Raw genomic sequence first — 15,009 nt, 5'->3', positions numbered from 1 at the left:
TTCTCAGGGTATATGCCTGTGTGGGATCGCTGGGCCATATATTAGTTCTATTTTTAGTTTTTAAAGGAACCTCCATACTGTTCTCCATAGTGGTTATATCAGTTTACATTCCCACCAACAGTGCAGGAGGCTTCCCTTTTCACCACACGCTTTCCAGCATTTATTGTTTCTAGATTTTTTGATAATGGCCATTCTGACTGGTGTGAGGTGATAACCTCAATTGTAGTTTTGATTTGCATTTCTCTAATAATTAGTGATGTTGAGCATCTTTTCATGTGCCTCCTGATCATCTGGACGTCTTCTTTGGTGAAATGTCTATTTAGGTCTTCCACCCATTTTTTAATTGAATTGTTTGTTTTTTTGATACTGAGCTCCATGAGCTGTTTGTATATTTTGGAGATTAGTCCTTTGTCTGTTGTTTCATTTGCAAATATTTTCTCCCATTCTGAGGATTGTCTTTTTGTCTTGTTTATGGTTTCCTTTGCTGTGCAAAAGCTTTTAAGTTTTATTAGGTCCCATTTGTTTATTTTTGTTTTTATTTCCATTTCTCTAGGAGGTGGATCAGAAAAGATCTTGCTGTGGTTTGTGTCAAAGAGTGTTTTTCCTATGTTTTCCTCTAAGAGTTTTATAGTGTCTGGTCTTACATTTATTCTTTAATCCATTTGGAGTTTATTTTTGTGTATGGTGTTGGGTAGTGTTCTAATTTCATTCTTTTACATGTAGCTGTCCACTTTTCCCAGCAGCACTTAATAAAGAGGCTGTCTTTTCTCCATTGTATGTTCTTGCCTCCTTTATTGTAAATTAGGTGACCATATATGTGTGGGTTTATCTCTGGGCTTTCTATCCTGTACCATTGATCTATATGTTTTTGTGCTAGTACCATACTGTCTTGATTACTGTAGCTTTGTTGTATAGTTTGAAGTCAGGGAGCCTGATTCCTCCGGCTCCGTTTTTCTTTCTCAAGATTTTTTTGGCTGTTCAGGGTCTTTTGTGTTTCCATATGAATTGTAAAATTTTTTGTTCTAATTCTGTGAAGAATGCCATTGGTAGTTTGATAGGGATTGCATTGACTCTGTAGATTGCTTTGGGTGGTATAGTCATTTTCACAATGTTGATTCTTCCAATCCAAGAACATGGTATATTTCTCCATCTGTTTATGTCATCTTTGATTTCCTTCATCAGTGTTTTATAGTTTTCTGAGTACAGATCTTTTGCCTCCTTAGGTAGGTTTATTCCTAGGTATTTTATTCTTTTTGTTGCGAGGGTGAATGGAATTGTTTCCTTAATTTCTCTTTCTGATTTTTCATTTTTAGTGTATAGGAATCCAAGAGATTTCTGTGCATTAATTTTGTATCCTGCAACCTTAACAAATTCATTGATTAGTTCTGGTAGTTTTCTGACCAAATTAATTATTAGTATGACTTTTGCCAAAAGGTGATTTTCTAATTCTGTCATTCCTTTTACATTTAAAATTTTCCATTCTATCAAAAGCGAAGCGCTTGCCTCCCCCGTTCCCTCCTTTCTTCCTTTGTTATGTCAGTATGAACTTATGGATTCTTATTTTAGTTCAGTGGTTTGTATAATAATTTGCTACTGTCTTTATTTTGATGTTCAAAATTTCCCAAATTTAACCATTGGGAGCCCCTTCAAGCTGGGTCCTATGTCATTTTTTTTTTTTTTTAAGATGTTGGGGGTAGGAGTTTTAGTAATTTATTCATTTATTTTTGCTATGTTGGGTCTTTGTTTCTGTGCGAGGGCTTTCTCTAGTTGTGGCAAGCGGGGACCACTCATCATCGCGGTGCGTGGGCCTCTGACTATCGCTGCCTCTCTTGTTGTGGAGCACAGGCTCCAGACGCGCAGGCTCAGTAGTTGTGGCTCGTGGGCCTAGTTGCTCAGTGGCATGTGGGATCCTCCCAGACCAGGACTCGAACCTGTATCCCCTGCATTAACAGGCAGATTCTCAACCACTGCGCCACCAGGGAAGCCCCTATGTGATTTTAACATGCCTCATCATTCTTTGAGTGCTTTCTTATTTCTCAATAAAACAGGATATTCTGGGTTCCTCTTGCCTTTACCAACCCCAACCCTAGAATCAGCGTCTCTCCTAGGAATTTTGCTTCCTTTAGGTTCCTTTATTTAGAAACCAAGATCAGGTGCTGAATGTGCTTATTTTTATTGGCGTGTCCACTTCTAGGCCTGCTTAGCAGATAGAGCGTACAAGTGATCACAAATTCATATATCTGTTTCCATCCAGTTCCAAACCAGTACCTCAGGGCTTATTCTGTTCTTTCCTTTTTCCAAATATGTAACTCCCCCAAGAATAAAAAACCTCCTTCACATTATCCACAGTAAATTTATTTATTGCTCAATTCTAACATGTACAGATAATGGTTTCAGAACTGCTAACTCATAGTATTACAAAAAGCAAACCTACTAACTAGAGTTTAATGTAATTCTTTTTGTGTTTATCCTGAAGGTATGTCTATAGTCAATTCTGTGTTCAGAAGTTACTTGTCTGTATTCTTTCCCCAGCTCCCCCTGCATTGCTGTTTCCTAGTTGATTCCATCATTCTCCTATATATGGCATTTGGTTTGTTTCCAGTATTTTGCTATTATGAACAAGGACTTCTTTTTAACTTCTTTGTTCAATTCTTTCTCTGTGTTTGTTGTGTGTCTTGTTCCTGACAGCACACCCAGGAGGATTTGCAGCTACTGAGGTCAGACTTGGATGCTGTTTCCATGAAATGCAGCAGCTTTCTCCATCAGTCCCCCTCTGGTTCGAGTGTCCCAACTCTGCGCTCAGAACTCAGTCTGCTGGTGGAGAAAATGGAGCATGTGTATGGTCTCTCCACTGTCTATTTGAACAAGTGAGTGAGCTGAGAATTCGGGTCCAGAGGGCAATATTTTCGATTCAGATGAAAAAAAAAGTGCCTGGAATGTTTCATGAACAGTTCAGGGAGAGTGCACCCATAAAAAGAGCTTGTACCCATAAAAAGAGACCTTGGCTTTAGTTTCAAATAACAGGGAGTGGGTTCATTTGGTCTGCAATGAACAAATGCCAGGAATACAGAAGGGGAGTTGATTTACAGTTTTAGGACTATTTTGAACCACATTTCTGATTGATTAGATACCTCTTTTGAAAAAGAAAAAGGGACGCTAAAGAAAGAAAAATTTTCATCTAAACTAAATACTAGGCTTTGAGGGTCTTTCCTCTACCCACCCATTCCTACCCATGACCTTGAGAAGCAAGATCTTAGAGTCTTCATGATATTGAGTGGATTTCTGGCCTCATGCCTTTTTTCCCATGAGACCACCGTGCGTGCGTGTGTGTGTGTGTGTGTGTGTGTGTGTGTGTCCCATTGCCACCCAGAACTTCATTTGTGTGTGTGTGTGTGTGTGTGTGTGTCCCAGTGCCACCCAGAACTTCATTTGTGTGTGTGTGGGGGGGGGGGGTACACGGGCCTCTCACTGCTGTGGCCTCTCCCGTTGCGGAGCACAGGCTCAGCGGCTATGGCTTACGGGCCCAGCCGCTCCGCGGCATGTGGGATCTTCCCAGACCAGGGCACGAACCCATGTCCCCTGCATCGGCAGGTGGACTCTCAACCAGTGTGCCACCAAGGAAGCCCCAGAACTTCATTTTTAATTGGCTTAAATTGGCGGCACTACACCATGCTTTCTTGTTTTTATGAAACCCTGTCGTTATTTAGTAATGGCGAAGTTGATCTTTTTTTAAAATAAATTTATTTATTTATTTATTTTGTGCTGCATTGGGTCTTCGTTGCTGCACACGGGCGTTCTCTAGTTGCGGCCAGCAGGGGCTGCTCTTCATTGTGGAGCGCCGGCTTCTCACTGCGGTGGCTTCTCTTGTTGTGGAGCACGGGCTCTAGGCGTGGGCTTCAGTAGTTGTGGCTCGTGGGCTCTAGAGCGTAGGCTCAGTAGTTGTGGCGCACGGGCTTAGTTGTTCCACGGCATGTGGGATCTTCCCGGACCAGGGCTCGAACCCGTGTCCCCTGCATTGGCAGGCGGATTCTTAACCACTGTGCCACCAGGGAAGCCTGCGAAGTTGATTTTGACAGTTACGTTTGGTGAATCTCTCTGTAGTGCTCCAGGTCTGTAGCTCAGCTTTTAAAATGTATGTATTAATGGAAGTGATTTTATTCTCACAGACTAAAGACAATCAGTGTTATAGTGCGTAGCATCCAGGATGCTGAACTCTTAGTCAAAGGTTATGAAATCAAGCTGAGTCAAGAAGAAGCAGTACCAGCAGATCTCTCAGCTCTGGAGTCCCATCGGTCTACGTTACAGGTTGGTTGTTCTCAGTTCTTAGGTTGACTTAACGTATCCATAGCTTGGGGTTAGCAGAAAAATGCAGTTTTGGATGGCATGACACTGATGTAAGTTTGCATTTGAATTAGGCAGAATATCATACTTAATATCTTTTGATGTGGGTCCAAAGAAGAAAGGATTGAGAAATATGTCTAGCTAGAAAGGGGAGATAAAGGACTATGCTTCTCTATTTATTTCTTCCTATTTCTCCCCAGTAAAGTCATAGTTTAATTGGATATAATCAGTGGTTGTGCTATAAGTTTGTAAATCACTTAGCTGTTATCTCCTTTGATTCTCACAAGCAACTCTGTGAGGTAGATAGAGGAGGGATTTTTATCTCTATTTACATATAGAATACCAAGATTCAGATTGGCTAAGTGACTTATCATGGTTTCATAGCTTATAAGCGGTAGAGCCAGGTTTCAGACACAAGTTCTTTGCACATTTTCTGTACTCTACTGACTGAGCAGTTTGCATGAGGACTGTGGAGGCATTTCTGGCACAAACAGTATAGAGTCTAGGTTCCGAACCACAGATGTAATATGGAGCTGGCTGTAGACAACGTCCTTGTTTTTTACCTTAGTCTGAGTCCTTTTTTAGCATGGAATATATTTAACCTGTTGCTGTGCTTGTGTTTTTATAGCACTGGCTCAGTGATGCGAAGGACAAGAATTCAGTGTTTTCAGTCCTGGATGAGGAAATTGCGAACGCCAAGGTGGTGGCAGAGCAGCTGAGTCGTCTGACCCCAGAGCGAAACCTGGATTTGGAACGCTATCAGGAGAAGGGCTCCCAGCTGCAGGAGCGTTGGCACCGGGTCATTGCCCAGCTCGACACCCGGTAAGTGGCCGCCCCACCCTTTTCTTCTCTTAGGGTTCAGGAGCCAGGTTTTAAACAAAAATAGAGTTATTTCTGTGTATGCTTGTTTAAAGGCAGGAATTGATAGGGAGGGGTAGAAATTAAGTGACAGTATACCTTCTAGACAACGTAAGTGCCAGGAGGTTGGGACCACCAACCCCAAAGCAGTCCTGAGGCTTGCTTTTGGGGCACAGTGTGATGGTCCTATTAGCAGTGCTTCTCCTGTGTCCCTGGTCTTAACCCATTTAAGCCATGATGACAGTGGTGTCTTAGAATATAGACTGGAAAGGTGACTTAATGATCTTTTCTCAAGGACAAAACCTGAGTTCTAGCTCTTGTTTTACTAGCTTTGAATTTTTTTTTTTTGGCCGTGCTGCACATCATGCGGGATCTTAGTTCCCCGACCAGGGATTGAACCTGTGCCCCCTTACAGTGGAAGTGCAGAGTCTCAACCACTGCCATGCCGGGGAAGTCCCTAGCTTTGAATCTTAATATGAGTTATTATTCGTAGTGGAGCTTTGTAGAATTTCTTGCTTCCTTTTCATTTGCTGATTTAGTGGTTTTTATCTGTTATTTGAAGTCCTGCTTTTGATGACTGATTTGAGTAGCAAAGATAGGAAACTACCTATCTGAGGCTAGGCTAGTTAGGAAAATATATAGGAAGTGGGGTTATAGAGACTCTGATAAGCTTGGACTGATTCTCTATAATTGAATTACTATCCCAAGGCTAGTTAGACTAACAATAGTGGTATAGGAAGCTGTTACTGTAATTAACAGTTAATTACTACTATTTTTTACCCACTCCACCCCTACTTTTCTCCCCAAGAAACTACAGTGATTCATAAATCATAGCTGGAGTACTCTGACAGGTACTCTGTCTTCAGGAGACAAAAGTGTACAGGCAGTACTACCTTATTGGCAACCTGGTAATCCTTGGCAACATAGGTGAAAAATTTGACAAGGATTATCATGGGATGCCAGGCCCCAAAGCCGATTCCAGGCCTAGCAGGGCACGACTGGCTTCTATTCACTTTTCACCCCATAGCGTAGTGGGTAAATGCATAGCTCCCACTCAGTGCTGCATTGCTCTTTCCTCAAAATAAAGATGTATCCTCTGTGGTTAAGCCCAACTGGGCTTGGAGGGAATTGCCTCATTTACTTAATTGTATTTATACCAAGATAACTGATAGCAGTTTCCCTTTGCTTCTGCAGCCAATCTGAGCTAGAAAGTATCCAGGAAGTTCTGGGAGATTACCGAGCCTGCCATGGAACTCTCATCAAATGGATTGAGGAAACCACTGCCCAGCAGGAAATGATGAAGCCAGGCCAGGCTGAGGACAGCAGAGTGCTATCCGAGCAGCTCAGCCAGCAGACGGTGGGTGTGGCCATAGCCGAGTGGAAGTTGCACGGGGGAAGCTAGCTCATCATGAAGAAGATGATATGCTAGCAATTAGCTTCCCTCCAATGTTAAGACATTCTGAGCTCCTTCTGAAAAGGGTTTAAGCAGGTACTGGGCTCTAGGTACTGGTTTTGCATTTAGGCCAGGTAACCTGTAAGGCCCCTTCCAGTCCTGAGTTTCTGTGAGTATATATTGAAAGCACTAGATGGGCAGAGTAGAATTATCTTGCTTTATTTCGTTTCTTGATATTACATTTTGTTTTGCTAGGATTAGAATATAGGGGAATGAAAACCCAGGGAAAGCTATGAGTGGAAGAAAATTATTTCATTCAAAGCAGTTTTTATTTGTTGGTATTTTGGGTTTTTTTTGGGGTTTTTTTTGGCTCCCTCACTCATTATGAGAACTTGAGCAAATTACTTAGTCTCTTAGTATTCTACTTTCCTTAACAATAAAACAGACATAGTCCATTATTTGTTCAACTGCCCTCCTGAGGTTTTTGTAGTTAGGATTAGATGAAATGATACATGTAAAATACTTAGAACGATGGTTTTCAAAGTGTGGACAACCAGAGTAGCAGCATCAGCATCACTTGGGAACGTGTTAGACATGCGAGTTCTCACACCCGAACCCAAATCTATCGAATCAGAAACTCTGGAGGTGGAACCCAGCAATCTATGCTTTATCCAGTGTTCTAGGTGATTCTGACGCAGCTAAGTTTTGAACATGGTAAATGCTCAGCTGTTTCAGTGATGATAATGACAATGATAAGGTTGTGATATTTTGGTTCCCAGGAGCTGTTTGCAGAAATCGAGAGAAATCAGACAAAACTGGACCAGTGTCAAAAATTTTCCCAGCAATACTCCACTATTGTAAAGGTAATGCTACCATATCCCAGAAGGAACGTAAATCGTCTCCAGCTTAGGAAGATCTGCATGTCACTATAGGTTTTGGTTTTGGACAAGTAAGCAGAGCTCTTCTGCTCCATCCTTAGGTTAATGCAGATGTGTGCTTCTCATGGCCACATATTTGGGGATGCTCAGAGAGGTACCAGACATCAGCTGAGATTTGAGGAGTCTCCATTTGGATGACCCACAGGCCTCTTAAACTTACCATGTGAAAAACAGAATGTTTGGGTTTTCTTCTCAAATATGCTTCTCACTATCTTGCATATCTCGGGAAATAGTGTCACCATTTTCCTAGTTGCTGAGGCAAAAAAAACCCCAAGAGTCATCCTTAACTCTTCTCTTTACCTTAAACTTTATGTTTAACAACAGTCTGGGAACAAGTTGCTTCATCTTCCAGTATGTCCCGGATCTGACTACCCGTCACTGCCCCTCCCTCCCCCATTTTCCTGGTTCACATCTAAGTGAAGAATCTTCCATAGCCTGCTCCAGTACTTTGCGCTGCTCTCTTGCTTCTGCTCCTGCCCTCACAAGCTATTTTCCCACACAGTAGCCAGACTCACTTTTTAGGAACATACCACACATCACAGAACCTCAGGCACCATCGATTATAAGCCACATTATTTTATGCACTACCAAAAAGGGAGAAACTCCACCAATTATGCACATGTCAAGTAAGACATATTGCAAATTTTCGAGATACTAAAATGTAAGGGAAATGTGTACCTTACCATAGCTGAAACATGTATAGATTAGATCCTGTCACTCTTCTGCTCAGAACTGTCTCATGGCTTCATATCATACTTGTACTAAAATTTTAAATCCTTTTGTGGTTTATGAGACTATGCAAGATCTGGCTCCCCACTTCCTATTTCTCTGATAAGGTCTTTTAAAAAAAATGACCTGAGATTCTCATATATTTATTTGTTTAACATGTGCCTTCCCACGAGAATGTAAGTTCAAGGGGAGCAAGGTTTTTTCTGACAAGCACATAGTCGGTGCTCAACGAATAGTTTTTTAAATGAATACATTTCTTCAGTTAATAACAGGAGACTTGGTGTCAGAAAGAATTGAGTTCACATCCTAGCTTCACCATTTTCTAGGCTTAAGACTTTGAGCAAACACTTAGCCCCTCTGAGTTTCTGTTGCTATATCTACAAAATGTGAACAGTAACTACCTCACTTGTGATTGCAAAGTGTTTGCAAAGATTAAATGGGATAATTTATACATAGGACAATGCCTCAAACTTAAAATACATTCAGTAAATGGTAGCACGTGTTTTTATTAATATTTTATTGTTACTATTTTTTTTTAATAGACTGCTTATGGAACTCATTCAGTATTTTCCTCCTGCCTAGAATTTTCAAAGTCGACAATAGAAAGCAAGACATTCTAGGCAAAAGGAACTGCATAATCAAAGGCATGGAGGAATAAAATCCAATGATTATATGAGGAAATAGCAAATTCTAGCAATTCTGGTATAGCTAGAAGGTGTACTTTACATGAGAAACAGTGATTGTGGAAAATGAGAGGGGAGATTGGGGCCAACCTTTGAAAGGCCTTGTTCAGTTCCTTTGTCTTTACCATCTGTTCTTTTTTTTTTTTTTTTTTAATAAGAAAGAGCTTAACGGGTTCTCAGAACTGACAGGTTATGGCCTGGGCAGCCTGAGCAAGAAGAGTGGCATCAGATAAAGCTGAACATGTAGACTGAGGGCTGGCTGGGGCTCACAGACATTTGGATTTTATTCCAAGAACATAGAGGAGTCAGCCAAGAAGTAAAATAGTAAGAAGTTAAGATAAATAATCTGAATAACATTTTATTTTTTTATTTTTTGGATTTCTTTTTTTTTTGAATTTCATTTTATTATTATTTTTAAACAGCAGGTTCTTATTAGTTATCCGTTTTATACAAATTAGTGTATATATGTCAATCCCAGTCTGTTCTTGCTCCTCAAAACATGGTTTGTGAACCAAGAGCATCGACATCACCTGATAACTAGTCAGAAATGCAGAATCTTCAGCCTGCTGAATCAGGATCTGCATTTTAACAGGATCCCCAGGTGAATGTTGATATTTGAGAAGATCTTCTCTAGGTCACTGAGAACTTTCAAACAGAGGAACGAAGTGGTCACCTTTTTGACTTAGAAAAGTTATGCTACTAGCAGGACAGAAAATAAATTGGAGGTGAGACTCTAAGCAGGAGAGTAAGAGGCTATTGCACTGTCATGTGAGCTCTGAAGAGGGCCTGGACCAAGGCAGCACTCTCAGGATTGCAGAGGAAGTGACAAGATAGCATGGTGACATGAGAAGAGTGTTGGTTTAGGGACGGAAGACAGATTCCAGTCCTGACTGTGTTGCTCACCCACTGAGTTAATTAGGGAAGCTCACTTCCTGTCTCCTGGCCTCAGTTGCCCCATGTGTGAGATGAAAGGATGGGGTCAGCACACAACAAACTGCAAATTCAGGAGCAGCCTAATGTGGCCCACAGGCTAAATCCAGCCTGCACACCTATTTTATATGGCCCATGAGAAATGCCTATAAAAAATCAGAAGAATAATACCTCACGACATATGAAAATTATATGAACTTCACCTTTCAGTGTCTCTAAGTCATGTTTTATCATAATACAGCCATGCTCTTTCATTTACTTACTTTCTATGGCTGCTTTCACTTGCAGTGGCAGAGGTGAGTAGCCACGACTGAGATAGTACAACTTTCAGGGAAAGTTTGCTAACCTCTATTCTAAAGGATCGTCAAAATGCCTTTCACCATTGAAATGCTGTGATGCTACTGCATGACAGTGTGAGCTCTAAGCCCTGTGTAAACGTAGTTCAATGTCTTCTTCCCCCAGGACTATGAATTGCAACTGATGACATACAAGGCCTTTGTGGAATCACAGCAGAAATCCCCGGGCAAGCGCCGTCGCATGCCTTCCTCTTCAGATGCCATCACGCAAGAGGTGAAAGGGTGGGGCAAGGACGTGTGCCGCTGTCTTCCCTCAAGGAAAGATTCGCTCATCGAGGCCTTACAGTTTGATTACTGTCGAGCGTGTGACTTCATGAAAACTTCCTCTTATTGTCAACTATTTAAATTGACTTTTCTGGCAGATAACTTATCTAAATTGTTTTTTTTTTGGAACCGTAGTTCATGGACTTAAGGACTCGCTACACAGCATTGGTGACCTTAACAACTCAGCACGTGAAATACATCAGTGATGCACTCCGGCGGCTGGAGGAGGAGGAGGTGAGGGCAACTGGGTCCTAAATCATCTTGAAAGTAGAATGAAAAATCTTGAACCTCATCTGTCAAGATTTAAAATGCACACACAGCCAGCCGATGTCCATTGTTCACAGTAGTCATGTTCTATGAAGGCACTGTACACACTGCACCAGCAAATTCTTTTTTTTTTTAACGTCTTTATTGGAGTATAATTGATTTACAGTGTTGTGTTAGTTTCTGCTTTATAACAAAGTGAATCAGCTATACATATATCCCCGTATCCCCTCCCTCTTGCGTCTCCCTCCCACGCTCCCTATCCCACCCCTCTAGGTGGTCACAAAGCACCGAGCTGATCTCCCTTGTACCAGCAAATTCTGAATTCATGCATCCAGGGGAACACAGGGTTAGGTTACTGCCAGCTTCTGGTCACATCACAACATTTTTGTCAATGGATAATGCACAACCTGGTTTTATGTGTGTTTTTGTTTAAAAACACATTTTAAAATATATCTTATTGATTCACTAACATTGAATCATGGCCGAGAGCAATATAACTCACACCTGAACAAAGCTTATTAAATGCATTTTCTCCATAAGGCACATCACAGCCTTCTAGTGAATAATGAGGACAGACTGTCTTGTGTCAGACACTCCCACTTGCAAGTATCTTTATTACAGAAACATTATAAGCATGAAGAAAGGGATATGAACAGAGATCCTTAATAAAGCATAATTTGTTAAAGAGGAATAGTGGAAATATCCAAATTCCATATGATGGAATGCTATGAAGCTGTTAAAAATAATGAAATAGATTTAAATGAACCAACAAGGAAAGATATTTATAATATATTTTTTGAGGAAAAAAGCAAGTTGAAATACTATGTATAATTATAATTTCAGTAATAACAAAACTGTGTGTACCACAAAGGGACAATATGGGCATACAAACAAGTTTAGAAATATATATACCAAATTCCTGAGGAAATGAGATTAAAGGAACATATATTATGAATTTCAGATTGTTTGAATTTGTTGTAATGAGTATGCAGTCTTTTTGTAATTATGAAGATCTTCTATGTCTTTGCAAAATAAGTTTGCACATATTCAATAACACTTATAAAAGAAATGCTGTTGGAAACATTAACCCATACCAACTTTTGTGCATGTAAATTAGCAAAAGACTTCCTTCTGTCAGTACCTACCTCATTTAATCTCTGTAGATGTCCATCTTTTCATCTGTAAATCTAAGAACTATGAACATATGTAAGATGCTATATGTGAAGGGCTTTTTAATTAATTTATTTTATTTATTTTTGGCTGTGTTGGGTCTTTGTTGCTGTGTGTGGGCTTTCTCTAGTTGCAGTGAGCGGGGACTGCTCTTCATTGTGGTGTGCGGACTTCTCATTGCGGTGGCCTCTCTTGTTGCAGAGCACGGGCTCTAGGCGCACAGGCTTCAGTAACTGTGGCTCGCGGGCTCAGTAGTTGTGGCTCACGGGCTTAGTTGCTCCACGGCATGTGGAATCTTCCCAGACCAGGGCTCGAACCCACATCCCCTGCATTGGCATGCGGATTCTTAACCACTGCGCCACCAGGGAAGCCCATGAAGGGCTCTTTAAAATCAGTAAATAATTATTGACTGCCCATCACATATTAAAACAGCATGCTTTTTTAGAAAAGTGCTAACCTAGATATAATGTATTTAGCTATTAGTATCACCCAGGCGCTGGTGAGCAATGCTGTAGGCTGGGTAAATTATATTTAACTTGGGATTATTTTAGCTATGATTTAGGTAACATTCATGTCTTTGTTTTAGGAACTCTGAATCAGGCCGGTGTAGTAAGACATTGACCAAGATACTGATTTTCTATTTCCTCTTCTAGAAAGTGGTAGAAGAAGAAAAACAGGAACATGTGGAGAAGGTTAAAGAACTTTTGGGCTGGGTGTCTACCCTAGCAAAGACTACACAAAGCAAAGCTACCTCATCCCAGACCAAAGAATCAACAGACATTGAAAAAGCTATTTTAGAACAGCAGGTGAGTAGAAGGTCCATCTGTCACTTCCTGGGTAGCATAATATGTGATTACTCATTAAGAGGAATAATATGTCACATATGGGCCGCCAGGAACGATTATGATCTCAATAAGTGTTAACTTCCAGGACTTAAAGAAACTTAAGACGTCATCTTATTTGTACTTCTGCTTTCTAGATCACTGTATATAGTGGTAATAATCATCTTACCTAAGCTAATTTTTTCCCTAGGATTTTATTTTAAGTTATTCTAAATGATTTTTGGTTCTTTAATATCTTGGGTTCTGAAACTTTTTTCTTCTACTGCATAGGTTCTGGCAGAGGAGCTAACAACCAAGAGGGAACAAGTCTCTGAGGCCATTAAAACTTCACAGATCTTCTTGGCCAAGCATGGTCATAAGTGAGTATTAAATGAGAGATTACAGCACATCTGGGGGAACTGGATCTACCTGACTAAAACTTCAGGTCATGATCAGGATTTGGGCTGGAGACTTCAGGGTGGCAAGAGCTAGATTAGGAAGAGCCTTGTAGTTCATCCTGAGGAGTAGCATTCTACCTGCTGGCTATGGGGAAAGATTTTAAACATGATTGGACTTCGTTGATAAAGGTTTCTAGAACAGTTTTTTAGAGAATGGATAGACATGGGACAAGAGTAGAGGCCTGAGAGACCAGTTAAGAGGCTGTTCTGATAATATAGGCAAGAAACGATGAGAGATGGAGAGGGGACAAAGATTCAAAAGATAGTATATGGATAATGAACTTACAGGGTTTGGTGACCAATGAAAATTATCAGATATAACTCCCAGGTTTCTGGCTTAGGCCACTGGGTATTTGGTGATGCTGCTAACCAAGACAGAGAATACAGGAGAAAGTATGGGTTGAGGAAGAAGGAGGCAGCTATAGTTTCAGACATTATGAATGTGAAGAACCCACCGGACATCAGAGGGTAAACTTCCGTATGTATTTGGAAATACCTGATACTTTATTTATGCCTTATGTAGTTCCACTAAAGGTGTCCAGTGGGCAGCTTTATGTGTAAATTTAGAATTAATGAGAGACGTTTGAAGTGACAGAGATTTGAGTCGTCAGCATAGAAGAAACCATGACTGGATTAGCTTACAAGGGTTCAAGGGCTTCTCGGCCTATAAAGGAAGCCTTAGAGAAGTAAGAGGAAATTATGAGTGATACCTTAGAACCCAAGAGAGAACAGGGCTCCAAAAAGAAGGAAGTGGTCAAAAGTCAAGAAAAGTTAAAACTGAGACATAGCTATTAAATTTGGCGAGTTGGAAGCTTTTGGTGACTCTGGTGAAAAGCTGGGGGATGATGTCTGATCTAGAGTAATGGGGAGCACATGAGGCGTGGAAGGTAGTGATAATGAAATTAGACTACTCTTCCAAGGAGCTTGGCCATGGGAAAGGAGAGAAATAATACAGCAAGTACTTAGAGCAGAATTTATGTTCAAGAAAAGGTTTTGTTTTATTAAAAGATCGGGGAGACTTAACTGTGTTTATGGACTGAGTCTCAAGGACCGAAAGGGAGAGAGAAATTGAAGTCATAGGAGAGGGGTTGCAAAGGATTTAGGAGAGGATAAAATTTATCCATGGGTAGAAAATACAACCTTAAACAGGAGTTGAGACACCTTTTCCTCTGAGGTCTGAGAAAAAGGAGATTAGGAAAGGTATGGATACAGATAAATATGTCAGAAGTGAAGTCAGAAAGTGAGAGAATTAGTGCCCAGTGGTCTGTATTTTCTCTTTGAAATAGGGAGAGAGGTTGTTTGCTGCAAGTTAGAGTGGGAGCCTCCAAGAGGATTGTCAGGAAGCATGGAAGTCCAGTAGAGGTTAGAAACCAGGAAGACCTCTTCTGTTGACACGTGGTTTTGGAATCCCCCCACTAGATAGACTTAGGCTGCATGTGGGAACAGAGAAGTCCAGGGGTTTGGTTGATCTGGGACTGGAGTCTTGTTAGTGAGGAGAGAGTGCAAAGATAATAGGGACTAATTGAGATGGTGGCCTGTGGGTCTGGACTCCAAAGAGAAGAAACTGAAGAAAATGGAGAGAACTGATGGATTAAGAGAGGTGGAGGAGTCAAGGAAGGTTTGGGGAATCCCAGTAAGCTGATGGACGCTTGTAAGATGAATCACAGGATTCAGTCTCAGAAATACCATGTAGAATGAGAAAAGGAATTCAAGATAGTGATAACTTCTGGGGAGAGAGGGATAGGAACAGGGTTGGTGACAGATACACATGGGACTTTAATTCTGTCAGTAATGTCTTATG

The 15,009-nt window shown here is 40.9% G+C and overlaps 1 protein-coding gene across 6 annotated transcripts in view; it reads left to right on the top strand.

Moving 5' to 3' along the window:
• The window catches only part of MACF1 (microtubule actin crosslinking factor 1), a 341,877-nt gene that overhangs the window by 191,771 nt on the left and 135,097 nt on the right, over window positions 1-15,009 (top strand). For all 6 annotated transcript variants that reach the window (XM_073791606.1, XM_073791623.1, XM_073791602.1 and 3 more), the window contains 9 exons: window positions 2,689-2,867; window positions 4,167-4,305; window positions 4,970-5,163; window positions 6,394-6,556; window positions 7,372-7,455; window positions 10,335-10,442; window positions 10,628-10,726; window positions 12,583-12,735; window positions 13,042-13,130. In XM_073791606.1, the coding sequence (XP_073647707.1) occupies window positions 2,689-2,867; window positions 4,167-4,305; window positions 4,970-5,163; window positions 6,394-6,556; window positions 7,372-7,455; window positions 10,335-10,442; window positions 10,628-10,726; window positions 12,583-12,735; window positions 13,042-13,130 (1,208 nt within the window). The remainder of the gene's footprint in view (window positions 1-2,688; window positions 2,868-4,166; window positions 4,306-4,969; window positions 5,164-6,393; window positions 6,557-7,371; window positions 7,456-10,334; window positions 10,443-10,627; window positions 10,727-12,582; window positions 12,736-13,041; window positions 13,131-15,009) is intronic.

Source organism: Tursiops truncatus, chromosome 1, assembly GCF_011762595.2.
Source record: "Tursiops truncatus isolate mTurTru1 chromosome 1, mTurTru1.mat.Y, whole genome shotgun sequence".
NCBI classification, from domain to species: Eukaryota; Metazoa; Chordata; class Mammalia; order Artiodactyla; family Delphinidae; genus Tursiops; species Tursiops truncatus.
Note: the sequence above shows the minus strand (reverse complement) of the source record. Positions and strands in the feature narration are given on the sequence as shown.